Source organism: Chiloscyllium plagiosum, unplaced genomic scaffold (genome assembly GCF_037043375.1).
Source record: "Chiloscyllium plagiosum isolate Xiang-an unplaced genomic scaffold, Cpla_swu_hap1 HiC_scaffold_4, whole genome shotgun sequence".
In the NCBI taxonomy this organism is placed as follows: domain Eukaryota; kingdom Metazoa; phylum Chordata; class Chondrichthyes; order Orectolobiformes; family Hemiscylliidae; genus Chiloscyllium; species Chiloscyllium plagiosum.
The window spans coordinates 21,358,939-21,375,249 of NW_028270142.1; the positions used below are offsets into that span (position 1 = coordinate 21,358,939).

General features: G+C 39.3%; 1 protein-coding gene across 2 annotated transcripts in view; it reads left to right on the forward strand.

The window, feature by feature from the left end:
* Positions 1 to 1,023: 1,023 nt before the first annotated feature.
* LOC148150093 (uncharacterized) overlaps positions 1,024 to 16,311 on the forward strand; it is a 42,060-nt gene continuing 26,772 nt past the window's right edge. The window contains exon 1 of one of the 2 annotated variants that reach the window (XM_087985814.1): positions 1,024 to 1,114. In XM_087985814.1, the coding sequence (XP_087841940.1) occupies positions 1,099 to 1,114 (16 nt within the window). In that variant the 5' untranslated portion in view covers positions 1,024 to 1,098. Of the gene's footprint in view, positions 1,115 to 10,118; positions 10,159 to 16,311 lie in introns of those variants that run through there. The other variant, XM_087985815.1, reaches the window with a different exon arrangement.

Here is a 16,311-nt window from a genome sequence, read left to right on the forward strand (position 1 = left end):
ACAGAAGAACCTCCTTCCACCCTTCTTCATCCTACCCCATCAACATACTCTAGCGTTTCATTCTCCTTTTATACTTACCTAGCTTCTCCTTAAATCTACTTAAATGCCCTTAAACTCCCCATAAAACTACAGCAATTTTCAATATCAAGCCAAGTGAGAGAAAAAAATTACTAGGAGGGGTGATTAATACTTTAACAAAGTCGTGAGTTTTTAAGTTGAATCTTGCAGGAGAAACGGGCAGGAGAAAGCAGAGAAGCTTGGGGAGGGAATTCCAGAATACGGGATCTAGGGAATTGTACTAAGTGTATCAGGATAGCTGCACTTATAGAGATGGTGATCTTGTTATGTTCTTAATGCCAGTGTAAATGTCAGTGCAATAATAGCAGGAAGACTTGAATAGGTTTTTTTTCTTTGCAAATGATGGAAATTTGGAAGACAGTGACTTATACTCCTGTTGTATGCATTAACTAATGTATCACAAAGTTCCACTTTTTCTAATGTACAGTGTTAAACAAAGTATTCAGATGTAAAGCTATGGCTTAACTTCCATTTACAAATTAACCAATCACATCTTTTTATTCTGTTTCTTATCATTTCAACACAAAAGAAATACATTCAAATTATTCAATAACATTGCTTGTGGCATTTTGTAAAATGATATTAGACAGACTGGATTTCAATCAGCAAATTTTGGGTGCAGTTAATTCCTTTGACAATCTCAACAGACTTTTAGAATTTGTATTCAAAAATATTATAGATTTATTTGTTTGCAGTTATTACTTGCCCTATCTAATTTTCTTCATAATTACCATCCAACCTTTTCATGACATATTTTTATAGGTTTATTGGAGCATCAGAAATGAAACCAAAGCATTAGTTACTCAAAAACATTCTGCTGACAATCTTCTCTAATGCTTCCTCGTATCTTGTTTATTATACGTTTTTTCCTGCTAAATGAAAATTAGCTTAACCACACCCAAGATCTGTGGTATAAACAGCATTGGTCTATAAAATGCTCAGTATAGCAGATACAGAGAACCTGGAGCTTAGTACTACAGAATAAGAGATCTGTGATCCAAGATTTGTGATAACAACAGCATGAATTCCTTCTCAGGTAAAATGATGATTTACATTTCCCTTCTCTACAGCGATTGCCAGTCATTTAAAATGAGGGAATGTTCAAATGGCTCTTTAATCAAAACTTAAAAAGTTTATTGTTACAAAAGTACTTCAATAATGCAGCATGTGTATACTTGTAAAGGATATAAGATGCAATGCACAATGTGCCGGAACTCTGAAGTAAAATTGACTCTTAAAAAATTCTGAAAATGTCATCAATTACCGAGTTACTTAAAAGTTCCAAAATTAATACTTGAGGTTCATTCATGTAAAGAAAACGTTAGGGCAATTCTGTAGAAGGTGTCAGTTAAAACCATGGATGACTATAGAATTTTACACAAGAGTATAGGATAACACTGGCTCAGAGATCTTGCAGCAGTGGTGTAGATATGTAATGCTGTTTCATATTTGAGCAGTTAACTATATTTGCCAAGTTTGCGTATGCTCTGTACCAAAAGCGGGGCCATCTGAATGTGAAGATTCTTTTAAAAATTCTTAGGCGTTTGTCATTGTGGGAAATACTCTAAATGCCAACCCAAGGGGCACCACTCTTTATAAATGAGATGAATAAACTTTGATCATCAGATTGATGTGATATAACAATACATGGCTCCTGAATCACCTTTGAATACCATGAAACCTTGATCAAATGGGCCAATAGGTTGATGAGTGACAGAGTTTGATTTAGAAAAATGAGGTTTTGAGTTTTGGTGAGGCAAACCAGGGCAGGAACTAGTTAATGGTAGGACTCTGGGATGTGTTGCCGAACAAAGAGACCTAGGGGGTGTTGGTGCTTATTTCAATCAAAGTGGAGTCACAGGTAGACAGGGTAGTGAAGAAGGTATTTGGCACGCTTGTCTTCATTGGTCAGATCATTGAATAAAGGAGTTGCTGCTGCTGTACAGGATGTTGGTAAGGCCACTTTTAGAATGCTGTGTACAATTCTGGTCGCTCTTATATAGCAAGGATGTTGTTAAATTTGAGACGGTTCAGAAAAGATTTATAAGGATGTTGCCAGGAATTGAGGATTTGAGTTGTAGGGCAAAGCTGAATAGGCTGGGGCTTTTTTCCCTGGAGCTGAGGGGTGACCTTATAGATGCTTTTAAAATTATGAAGGGCATGGTTAAGGTGAATAGCCAAGGTCTTTTTCCGAAGGTGGAGGAGTCCAAAACTAGAGGTCATAGATTTAAGGTGGGAGAGGGCTTAAGGGGCAACTTTTTCATGCAGAGGTTGATGTATGTATAGAATGAGCTATCAGAGGAACCGGTGGAGGATGGAACAATTACATTCAAAGTCACCTGGAGGTGTATATAAATAGAAAGGATTAGAGGAATATGGGCCAAATGCTGGCAAATGGGACGAGGTCAGATTCGGATATCTGGTCAGCATGGACGAGTTGGACTGAAGGGTCTGTTTCTGTGCTGTATAACTCTATGACACTACACTAAATGTTTTGAGTCTTAGCCTTTATTAATATTGTCATAAGGTTCTTCGAGAAAATTTTGCCAAACATTTTGGGGATTGAAAAGGTGCTGTTTTAATTTGTGGTGTTAGGGTAAAATAATCCACACTGGAATGGATTAGTTGCATGGTATACTTAACTGCAGATTTCTAATTCCTTTGAAGTCACCTAATATTTATTTCACAAAAAAGTGAAAATTACCTGTTTGTTGCACATAACCATCAAGCAAGAGTTGTCTGGTCAACTAATATAGCAGTCTCAGCTTGGAAGAAAACAGTTTGCTGTCTGATATTGCTCTAATAACAAACATGGAATGTAAGGATATGGGGAAAGCATAGGGAGGGCGAGGTAAGAAATGGAACATTCATCTTCATTACACTGAGTTTGACATTACAATTCTTTAAACTGTGTTTCAATTTGACAACCTGAGTTCCCACATTCTAACACACAAACAAGATGGTTGACAGTATTAACAACGGAGGGAATTTCCTCAGACAGGACAGCCTTTCCACCATTGTAATTATAATGGAAATGTGGCAGAAAATCTATGGATGTATATAAGGAGATTTTTACTTCTTTTTCCTATGTATGTATAAACGTCCCACAGGATTCTCCCACAAAAAGAAACATCCTTTCTCATGTACCTTGTCAAGACCTCTCAGGTTCTTGTATGTTTCAACGAAGTCTCTTCTAATTTCCAGCTCATACAAGCTGGGCCCTAAAAAGTAAAACATGACCAGTAACCTGTTCTCTTCAAAATAAAGTCATGATCTTTGGACATGTAACTACTCAATTGAATGAAACAAAATAATTTGACTATTAGCAATCAGTTCAGAAGAGCAAAACCGAGTGTCATAGATTTAATGTGCACAATAATTAGGCATAAGAACATAACAACAATAACTTGCATTTACATGATGAATGAAATATAGAAAAGCATCCCAAAGCACAGAGAAAAGCCTTAACAATGGCAAAGAAATATTTGCTTAATTAGTTGTTCGCATATTTGACGGAGTCAGAAGGTTGTTCAGGTTCTGCATTAGGATACTCCCTTTCATGCAAGTTGCTATTACAGCCCAAGTACGAAGGGAGTGCGACATTGTTTGATGCATCATCATATTGGTGAAACATTAAACCAAGGTTTGTCCTTGTGGATTCCTTGGAATGAAGTAAAGAGAAGTAGGGTGATCGCCACTCCACAGGTCCTTGGGTATAAATTGTCACTTAAACACTATTACTCTCAAAGATTAATGGCTATTCATCTTATCAATTTGGTGGAATCTTCCTTTTCTACAGATTGGTTGTTGCTTTTGCTGAAATAACTGACTGAATTTCAAAGTCGTCGATTTGGGCATATGCTAACTGTATTCAAATTTCAAATTAAAAATCCTGAACAGTCAAATTAAGAAGACGCCCACATGAGATTGGATGTTGCTCCACAGAATTTGAGCTACTTCTGACTAACATAATATTTCAGGAGTTAAAACATTCTGTATTCAATCACAGAACTTCTGTCAGAAATTGAGCTCTGTAACTCGGATGGATGCAAAAGTTCTGGCATACAACTACAAACCTGCCTTAAATCGATTAGTCAGTCAATGAGACGTGGACAGATAATAACTTTGGGTGTTTCAAACATCTCCAAGAGGATGCCCAAGGTGGGCGGGTCAACAGGAAGGGTTTTGTTGCCAGAAATTTTCTTGACTTCAGTTTCTCTGTCATGAATATATCAATGAAGTTAGTGTATGTTTGTCCAGGATCCAGTGCCATTTAAATGAGACATTTCTCTCCTGCCCTTATTCTTCAGAAGGACCAGAGACATAAAGGCTAATCCTGGGGATGCTCCATTGCACGTACACATCGTGAGCAATCATGTGGGAATTCTTTGTTTCCTTGATAATAATTTCAATTCAGGACAAGAGTCAATCAGACAGGAAAGTGCCTTGGACCCAGCAGTTTGAGGCCCAGAGAAATTTAATACTTGGTAAATTTTAACTTGCAGACATTATCCTCATAACCTGAGAACACAAGTTAAGTACCTATGTCTCCCTCACAGTTGCTGCAAAACATTTGATTTCCAACATTGTACCTTTCCTCCCTCAAACTTGAATAACGTTCCTATATTTTTGGGGGGTCTTTTGAACCTTAAGCCTGAAAAAGATGCAAGAAAAACACTGCCATTAATAAGGTAACCCGATGGTAACTGAGAGAACCTACCTTCTCTTTACATTGTAATAATGTTTCTTTTCGTTGCTTATTTGTGCATATGGCTACATTCTCATTAGTTCCCCCTAGACCATTCGCAATGTTGACCCATTGACTCAGGATTCTCGCTGCTTTGAAATTAACACTTTATGCACTGTCACTTAATGTGGCATATTTTCACAGGACTGTAAACCTTACTTCTTTCAGTCTTATTGTCCTGCTAAAAGCTAAATTAAATATCACTCTTTCCTAACTTACATTCTCCTCTTTAATTTATTTAAATATTGACTATACCTTGAAGATAACCCTTCATCCTTCAGCTTGATCATTTTTTCAATGAATTAAAATTATGCAAACATTAGCCAGTGAATTTGAATATTGTTACTTAATTGTACATTTCCCCAAATTAGACCTCTGCACTGCAAACCTTAGACACCCCAGGAGCAATCTTCCTTTGGCTAAGGAATCATGTTGAAAGGACCCCACATTCCTGGATATCACTATCATTCAACAGCCACGTTGGGCTTGTCAAACATAACAAGAAACATCAGATAAGAATAACATAGCTTCATGTGCCGATTGACAAATATCCATATAATCAGAATTGGATAGAGATTGAGGATGATCCCACTGCTTTCCCTATTTTTAGTTTCTGTTAGCTGCGTCCAGCATATGTTGGGGGTAACAAATCATAAACTCGATCTTTAAACATACACTTCTAAAGTAGGAAGGAGCAATAATGCTTTAGAGGAGTGAACAGCAGAAGCAAGTATTGAGCTCAGTGACCCTTTCAATGAGATGAAGCATTACAGGGACAGATTTACCTTTTGGATAGCTGAACGTCAGAATGCACTGGTCAGGCTCTTGTACCATCAGCAGAACCGTGTTTGTAAATTGGCGTCTGACCTAATCCACATATAGAAGCTGTGTTGCAGGCCTCCTGGTAAAACTGGTCAGATGGAGAAAAGAATAGCCATCACAAAGTATACTGTTGGGAAGGGGGAGAATGTTACAACTGTGCAAGGTGGTGATTCTGGACGTTATTAGCCCAGCTCACACAAAAAAATGGCTCTTTATTTCTGGCTGGCCCCTTCCGTCCCATTACGCATAATGGTGCAGGCTGTATCCAGTTCCAACTTAAAATAGTAACTGGGGGTCCTACTTATATTTTCAGATTCTGATCTCCATAATTACAGGTGCGGGTGCTTTCCATCCTGGCTCTAGACAATTACAAATCAGAAGATTAGTTTGGAATACAGTTTGAGTAATTGGAGACACAACATGTGGTAACTGTTGGTCTGGTGTTGCAAGCATTGGGAGCCAATGTGATTCCCAAAGCTGACCATTGTTGAAGTTTTCTTTATATCATCTCCGGGTCTCAATGGATTATTTGCAAAGATAAATTGTTACGATAAGTCAATTATCCATTATTATTGTCATGTGACAATCAACAGGGGACATGTTAAATTAAATGGGCCTTGCTTTTTTCTTTCTATACCATCCTATAAACAGTATCTTCTACTTAGAATTCAAGTGTTGTGTTGGGCATGTTAAAGGCTATTGCTTGCATTTGGATACAGGACACGTTTTTATTATGTATGCACATGTTGTCATTGACGCTTAGGGCTTTTTTGCCCTTGCTGGGGCATTCCAGGGTCAAAGGTTTGGACTCCATAATCAAAGGTCACAGAGAAAGGCTTTCACTTACTGCAGGCCTGTAGCTTTGCTGGAGCTGGTGTCAGTCCCAACCACTCTTGCAGAGGCATCTCAGACCAGACAATAACTGGCCCCAAAGTTAAGCAATGTCTTGCTCTTGACCAGAACATGCATGAAAGAAGGGAGGTCCTTTTCTCCAGGACTGGCAGCAGAAGTCCTCCCAAGCAGTCTCGAGTGAGGTTAGACAGCAGGTCAGCTCTCGTGTCTCTCAGAAAAGAACCCAGGATCCAGTGTAAAAAGAGGATAAGTGAGTGGTGCTCCACAGTGGCGAGTGGTACCATCATCTCATTGGGTAAAAACAATGACTACAGATGCTGGAAACCAGATTTTGGATTAGTGGTGCTGGAAGAGCACAGCAGTTCAGGCAGCATCTGAGGAGCAGCAAAATCGACTTTTCGGGCAAAAGCCCTTCATCTCATTGCAATGTGACTCATTGAGACACTACTCAGTCTAACTGTGCCACTGCATAGGCATGTCAGAAAGAACAACTACATGCAAATCTTAGCATCACATGGATGATATGCACTTGAAGGGCTGACTTCATGCTAGGAGAAAGTGAGGACTGCAGATGCTGGAGATCAGAGCTGAAAAATGTGTTGACCTCATGCTGCCAATATTCTAACAGTTCCCTAGATAATAAATGGAAAGAACTATACGGGCAGAACTATAGGCTAGGACTGTTTTCTCTGGAGTGCCAGAGGCTGAGGGGTGACCTTATAGAGGTTTATAAAATCATGAGGGGCATGGATAGGGTAAATAGGCAAAGTCTTTTCCCTGGGGTCGGGGAGTCCAGAACTAGACAGCATAGGTTTAGGATGAGAGGGCAAAGATATAAGGGAGACCTAAGAGGCAACGTTTTCACTCAGAGGGTGGTACGCGTATGGAATGAGCTGCCAGAGGAGGTAGTGGAGGCTGGTACAATTGCAACATTTAAGAGGCATCTGAATGGGTATATGAATAGGAAGGGTTTGGAGGGATATGGGCCAGGTGCTGGCAGGTGGGACTAGATTGGGTTGGGATATCTGGTCGGCATGGACGGGTTGGACAGAAGGGTCTGTTTCCGTGCTGTACATCTCTATGACTCTATAACTGCGGAAGCTGGAAACCTGAAACAAAAGAAATAAAAACTGTTCTGAAAAAGGGTCACTGAACCCAAAACGTCGATTCTGGTTTCTCTTCGCAGATGTTGCCAGACATGCTGAGATTTTACAGCAATTTCTGTTTTTGTTTCTATCAGTTCCCTGCTCATCCTAACCCCAGACAAAGAACAGGCAGCAGAACTGGCTTAAATGGGCTGTGGCCATTCCTAAGAGAGACAGGGATATCACAAAACCCAATGAGGAAGGCTGCAGTCTGCTGTTCTCAGATGAGCAGGTAGTCTCACATTACACCAGCTTTTTAACAAAATTTCACCAACTGCTACATTAGGATTCAATCCCCACCCTTTACTCATTAGCCAGGGACACTTGTTAAATCACAGTGTCACTGCCATCAATACTGCCCGACTGCTATTGCTAGCAGGTGGTAAAAACTGAACCCTGTTCACACTTGTTCCCTTAAAATAACAAGAAAGGAATAATCAGTAACTTGCAATCATAGTTGATGTGGGAATAACGAAATGCCTCAGAAAAGATGTGTGAAAAAAGAACATCATACTGCTATTCCAGCAGGAAGACTGAAATAACTACCAGACTGACTTTGGGCACACGCAGCTGAAGGATGAATGCCAGGAGATGATCACTGACATGGGTGCAACCACTGACAAAATTATGATAGGGATCTTTAATGACCACCCACGTACACACTCCTCCCACATTCCTGGACTGTCTACACACCCCTTTAACTTTTCATTAACCTCATTATTGCCCAGACAATCAAATGATGGTCTGTGGTGCAAACTCTTTCAAGAGAACTGTGTGTGTACAGCTCTGTGCTGTCCAATTTAGGATGGAAATGAAAAATGGTAGAAATAAACAGCAAATCAATTTAAAATGAGAAACATTTTGAGTGCAGCTCTTTATCACAACTAAATAAATCATATTTTATGGCTAGCCAGTCTTAATAAATCAGAACCAATGGGCTGCAGGTTTATGGTAAAGGTGAGTAAAGATACCAGTACAACATTAGTCTGACATAGATTTTCGAAGAGATTTTATTTCCAAATTGCTGTGATTAGGAAGCCATTACACTGCAGCATCCTCCCAGAATTTGAAACTTGTGTGAACAGGGTAAGCAATCAGCTGCCTGCTTATGAAATCAGATTGAAGAGTCTTCACCGAGATACACAGAGGCTAAACCAGGAAATGATGGTGTAAATGTTAATTTCATGTCAAATCATGTAAAGAAGGTAATTTTCAAAAGTAATTAAAATCAGTATTGAATTTACTCACCAGTTTAAAACTGTCTTCCACTAGTTTCAACTTGTACCTTTGGCTCTACTCACAAGATTTATTTCAAGCTAATATTTGAGGTTAACATTTTCAACATAATAAGGATCTGAAATTTCTCTATAACATCAGTTCTAGATGCATCCTTTCAAGGTTAAGAATCCAAAAGCAAGAAATACACTTGGAGATAGTACCTTAACATGTTCAGAACTGTCCTGTTCCTCCTTATTTGGCAAGAGCAACTCCTCTAGTTTATTTCTCCACCCTTCAGGCTCTCTGCCTTTATTCCTGATGAAGGGCTTTTGCCCGAAACGTCGATTTTACTGTTCCTCGTATGCTGCCTGAACTGCTGCTCTTCCAGCACCACTAATCCAGAATCTGGTTTCCAGCATTGTTTTTACCTCTACACTTTATGTGCTGATAGGTTTCATCACTCGTGGAATTGATTAGTGTGCAAAGGGGAAAAAAAAAGAGTTAAAATCAGTTTTTCATCCTTACGCCAGTTTCTTATTCATTCACATGGTTTACATCAACCCCTACAGCTTATTTATAGTATAATTTTATCTATAGAAATTTATCAAAAGACTTTTAAGGTCAAGATACTTCATAGAATTTAACACACTATACTTGTGTTGTCACTTTATAAGAGTAATGGAGGTAAATCGACAAAATGTTTCATATGTAAACCCATGCTGATTGTTGTTTTTCCTGCTGTTAATCTCATACAATTGATATCATTGTATTAAATGCATCCTAGTCCATGGTGTCTGTTCCTGTTTTTGAAGCACTCCTGTTCTGAGACCTCGTTTGCCTTAGAAATGACAGGTCGTGCGTGATTAAAAGCAAATTACTGCGGATGCTGGAATCTGAAACCAAAAGAGAAAATGCTGGAATATCTCAGTAGGTCTGCCAGACCTGCTGAGATTTTCCAGCATTTTCTCTTTTGGTTTTAGGCCATGCATGATGTTCTTGTTAATATGAAGGATGAACTAGAGTGAGCATATCTATGGAACTTCCTGATATCCTAGATTAATAGAAACTTAGTCTAGGGCAGTGCATAGAAAATGTGGAACCTATATCTGCTTCTTACTTCAGTAACTGCACTAGGGGACAGAGCTAAGGCGGGGATCCCAGCTCTGGCTGTTACCTTTTTCTTCACATTACAGGGGACCCAGGATAATATCAGGAACAGTCTTGCCATGAAATCTTACTGCATTTCCATTCTGGGACAACTCCACTGCAAGAAAAGCTCCAGGCCAAGATGAGAAAGTAAGAGGAGTCCAGGAGCCTGGAAAGAAGCTAGGCAGATTTCTGGGTCCAGGACTCAGTCTTTGGGCACTGCTCGTATTTCCTGAAGTAGTCAAAGTTCCAGGTCATTCTGGTGGTTTTTCACAACTGGCAGCTCTCTGAGTGAGGGGAAAATTCTCACGTCCAACCCATTAACACTCCAAATGATTGAGGAACAACAAGTAAAAGCAAGGATGGATTCTACACTACCTGTTAAATTCTGCCCAAAATGTGCTAACCTCATTGATTCTGCTTCTTACCTCCCCACTAACCATAAAAAAGTTTGTAAGGCACCACCTTCCTCAATAAATCCATACTGACTGTCCTTGCTGATAATTTATACAGTCTGTTTGGAGAAATGTAATTGTAGTTAGTGTGTTGACTGGTTTGCTGTAGTCATGTGCTACACCTCTGCTGTAATGCCTTTATATGCAACCTGCAATTGCCATTGGACTTAAAACATATCTCTTAGAGCTTTTTCTAGCTAGTTGGCCATGAGCAAGGTTACGCTAAAGAATCTATAATTACTTGGTTATTCCTTCATTCATTTTTAATGTGTTTTTACAATATTAGCCATTCCTGAAGAAGGGCTTATGCCCGAAACGTCGATTCTCCTGTTCCCTGGATGCTGCTATTCTCACACAAGCAAAGCCTTGGGCCTTGTTCCTCTTACAATCCCAAGATACATTTACTTTCTAAAGCTACATAATGTAATACTTTCTCCTTCTGTATATTTATCCAATGTTTTTCTTTTCAACCTTTTCTAAGGGCAGCATGGTGGCACAATGGTTAGCACTGCTGCCTCACAGCGCCAGTGACCCGGGTTCAATTCCCGCCTCAGGCGACTGACTGTGTGGAGTTTGCACATTCTCCCCGTGTCTGCGTGGGTTTCCTCCGGGTGCTCCGGTTTCCTCCCACAGTCCAAAGATGTGCAGGTCAGGTGAATTGGCCATGCTAAATTGCCCGTAGTGTTAGGTAAGCGGTACATGTAGGGGTATGGATGGGTTGCGCTTTGGCGGGGCGGTGTGGACTTGTTGGGCCGAAGGGCCTGTTTCCACACTGTAAGTAATCTAATCTAATCTAAATACTGGGGTTATATTCCAGTCTGTGGGAACTACTCCAAGGTCTATGGAATTTTGGAAGATGACCACCAATGCATGCAGTATTTCCAGGGTGACTCCAAGATGTAGATTATCACGCTGTGGTGATTTGGCAGCCTTTAATCTCATTAACCTTTCTGACTCTATTTTCTTCCTGAAACTGATTTCCTTCAATTTCTTCCTCTTACCAGATCCTTGGTTCCCTAACATTTTGGGGAAGTTATCTGTGTCCTCTTTGTGAAGACAGAACCAAAATATATACTCAATTCTTTTTGCAATGTATTTGCTCCCCATTATAATTTCCCAGCTTCTGACTGTGAGGCCTACATTTGTCTTTACTAATCTTTTTCCCTCCACATATTTGTAGAAGTTTTTATGGTTGGTTTCTAAGTTCCCTGTAACTTTACTCTCCTATTCTATTTCCCCTCTCATGATCAAATGTTTTGTCCTCTTTTGGTGAATCCTAATGTGCTCCCAATCCTTAGTTTGCTTCTTTTTCTGGTAATTGTGTATGTCTCCTCTTGGGATCTAAGACTATCATTGATTTCTGCTGTAAGTTATGATTGGTCACCATCCCTCTTTTAATTTTATTCCATACGGGAATAAAGAATGCAATAATCCTAACGAGAGTCCTGGGAAGAATGCTAAAACATGATAACAGATCATTTGCAAAGCATTAACAGAATTGGAAAAATCCAGCATGGGTTCATGAGAGGCAAATAATGCTTAAAAATTGTTTTTTGAAGATGCAACTAATACAATAGATAACATTAACCAATGGTAGTGGTGTATTTGAATTTCAGAAGGCTTTTGATAAGAAGATCTGATTATAGTTAGTAGACAAAGATAAAGCTCATTGGATGATGATAATATATTGGCAAGGATCAAGAATTGGTTGACAAACAGGAAACGTAAAATGGAAATGAATGGTCTTTTTTCTGAGTGACGGGCAGTGACAAGTTGGGTACTTACCGGTCAGAGCTTGGCCTCAGCTATTCACTATATAATATATACATATAAATGACCTGGATGAGGGAATTGAAGACAACATTTCCAAATTTGCTGATGACATAAAGCTGGTTGGGATTGTGAGTTGTGAGGAGGATATGAGGAGGCTTCAAGGTGTTCCAGGCAAGTGGAGTAAATGGACAAGTACATGGGACAGTATGATGTGACTAATTGTGCAGTTATACATGTTAGTAAGAAAAACAGCAAGGAAGAGTATTATTTAAATGGTGATGTCTTGGGGAATGTGGTTGGAAAAGGGATTTGGGTATTCCTGTATATCAGTCAATGAAAGTTAACAGGCAGCAAGCAATTAGGAAGTATTTGGCATATTGGTCCTCACTGCAAGAGGATTGGAGTTCAGAAGTTGTTATGCACACTTTGGTGAGGCTACACCTAGAGTACTGCCCTGCCTCAGAAAGGATATGTTTGGCGCAGAAGGAATGCAATAGAGGTTCATTAAGCTGATATTGGGAATGGTAGGATTGTTCTATGAGAAGAGATTGGTTTGATAGGGCCTGTATTCACTAGAGTTTAGAAGAATGAAATGTGTCCAATGGAAATGTATAAAGTGCAAAAAAACTGGACAGATTAGATGCAATGAGGATGTTTCCTTTGGTTGGGGAGACGAGAAACAAGGGTCATAGTCTCAGAATACAGAGTAAACTGTTCAGGACTCCGATGAAGAAACAAGTTTTCACTCAAAAAGTTGATTATAGAGGGTAAGTAATTGAAAATATTCAAGAAAGAGATAAAGTTTTAGATTTTAAAGACATGAAGGAGTATTGGGAGAAAGCAGGATTATGGCATTGACATAAAGGATCAGCCATGATGATATGGAATGGCAGAGCAGGCTCCAAAGGCTGAATGGCCTACTCCTGCTCTGAGTTTCTATGTTTCTAATTTATCACAAACAGCTTCCTCAATTACAATGTCTGTCTTCTCCTTATCTTTTGTAATGGAGATTTGAAGTATTTATTACTTCCAAATTCACACACATGTTGTATTTTTGATCTCTAATTGGCTACATATCTTCCTGAGTTATCATAAAATATTTTTGGGTTCTCTTTGGTTTTGCTGGTCAATATTGTTTTGCACTTTTTTCTGGCTTTCTTAATTTCCCTTTTAATTGCATGCCTGCAAGTTTCTATCTCTACTAAACATTTGAAGCACTGAGCTATATTGGCATCTGAGAGATGCTTCCTTCCACTGTTTGATCCCATACTCTTTGCGATCCAGGCAAGAAATGGAATGAGCAGAAGGGGATCTAGATATGTGAGCCCCTGGGAATATATTTCTTTTATTCATTTGCTTCATGGGATGTAGGTGTCACTGACATGGCCAGCATTTGTTGTTCATCCCCAATTGCAATTAGGAATCAACATTGCTGTGGGTCTGGAATCACAAGCAACCTAATCCAGGTAAAGGTGGATATTAGAGAATCAAATGGGTTTTTCAACAGTTGATGGTAGTTGCATGACTCACTTTCAGTTCCAGATTTACTAATTGAATTTAAATTCCACCAACTGTCATGGTAGGATTTGAATACAGGACTTTACAAAGGAACCTCGATTATCCGAACATTGATTATCTGAAATTTGGATTATCCAAATAAGATCGCAATGTCCCGATGCTTAAGTAAACTGTGCTATCCGCATTTGATTATTTGAACATTCGATTACTTGAAAAATATACTCCTCACCTGTGTCGTTCGGATAATCGATGTTCCTCTGTATCTGGGGCCTTTGGATTTCAAGTCCAGTAACGTTGTCACAACGTGACCATATATACCCCCCCCCCCCCATCTATAAGTATTTCCTCCCATCTGTACCTTGTCCTTGAATGGCCTCCACTTCTTGCATGCAGATTTACCTTCAAGTAGCTGTTTCCAGTTCACTTTGCCGAATCAGATCTCAGCTTAATAAAATTAGCTTTTCTCTAGTTTAAAACTTCTACTCTTGATCTCTCTTTGTACCCTTCCATAACTATGCTAAATTAGCTGATTTAAGATTGTCACCCACTGATACCCACCTTAATTGCTCTGCTTCATTCCCTGAAACTCTAGCCCAGAATTGGATTTTCTCTTGTTTGGTTTGTCATTTATTGGCAAACATATTTTTCTGAATGTTTTTAAGAATTTTGTTATATACCTTTTACATTTTTAAATGTCCACATTAATATTAGACTGTTGAATTCATGTGTTACTGCCCTTTTGCTTTTCACCTGTTTGCTTGTTGTTCTTCTACCTCCCATTGACTCCCAGTATCCTCTTTTGTCCCTCAGTTTAACCTGTATGGTGTTAGTTCAGGGTTACTTTCGCATGTCATGAACCTTCATAATTTTAATTATTTTGTTAATTATTACTTCAACTCCCTTCTTTCTCTACATAGTTCTCAGCCTTACAACAGAACTACTGTGAGAATAGCCACTGTTCAACCACCAAAATTCAGAGCTTAAGCTCGTTTCACTATTGACATTTCTAGTTCTCCAGGATAGGAGAAGCATCTTACAGATACAACCTTGCATATGATGTCAATTAAATTGGACTGAAGTGCCCTATTGTGGCCTCTATTTAAGAGACTGCAATCTTAAATTAAAAGATTAATGTGGGATCTGACATATAACACCTGAAAAGATTATTGCTTGTATACAGCTGGTTTTGTTCCCTGCATGACACATTCTCAATTGCTGTGTGATTGTACACTTATGCAGCCTAGAGGGAACATTATCACTGAAACTAGTAACCTATACTTTCTGGTCAATTGTCTATTTGCCATCCTACGATGTCAACTCAATTATTTTCTTCTTGCCAAATGTGTGCTGGTATATTCCTCATCCAACTACCTCCTAGCTCTGTGCTCCTAGTCTATTTATGCTGCTACTGTTACTCCTCCACCTATGGTCTCTGCTGTCAACTGGGCCATTCAAGAATAATCTGGACCAGTAGGTCATCATAAATTGCTCCCCAAATTATGCTCAGAAACATTCATCATTCTTAGAAACACAGTCTAGCAGAGATATACGTCTCTCCAAAGGTTACTATCTTTAGTGCGCAATGATGGAAAAGGAAGACAAAGTGGTTGTTACTTATTGTGCAGTTGCATTCCCCCAACATTGAGTTCTGAGTTTCATCAGGATATAGTATGTAAAATGAAATGACAAATTAAGGAAGTAGTTAATCACCAGTGCCATTGTTTGCTCCAGTGTTTAATCTTCTTTCTAAGTGAGTGATCCAGCGCCTAGTGTGCTTCCAGAAAAAAGTCATTAATTATTCAGTCATGCAATATGGATATCACTGGCTAGGCCAGGACAGTATTGGCCAGCTGTAATTGTCCTGGAGAAGGTGGTAGTGAGCTGGAAGTGTATTGGCATGAGTGAAGAGGAAATATAGGGTAATGCTGCTGATGACACTTAAAGGTAAAAGGAATCTGAGTTTCTTTAGGTTATGGCAGATACGGCATTGAAAAGTGATTGATCACAAAACATTAAACTGTTTTGAAGAAAAGTCTTACTGGACTTGAAACATTAACTCTGTTTCTCTCTCTACAAATGCTGCCAGACCTGCTGAGTTTCTCTGTTGATTTTTTTCTCTTTGTTTGCAAGTCACATATTTCAGCATTTTCTATTTGTAAAGAAACAATTAGTGACTTTAATAGATTATGAATCAATCTACCCCAATAACGTAATGCTGTGAATCTCCAGCAGGTACCAGTACTTGTCATACAGTCATAGAGTCATAGAGATGTACAGCATGGAAACATACCCTTCGGTCCAACCTGTCCATGCCAACCAGATATCCCAACCCAATCTAGTCCCACCTGCCAGCAACCGACCCATATCCCTTCAAACCCTTCCTATTCGTATACCCATGCAGATACCTCTTAAATGTTGCAATTGTACCAGCCTCCACCACTTCCTCTGGCAGCTCATTCCATACACGTACCACCCTCTGTGTGAAAAAGTTGTCCCGTAGGTCTCTTTTATATCTTTCCTCTCTCACCCTAAACCTATGCCCTCTAGTACTGGACTC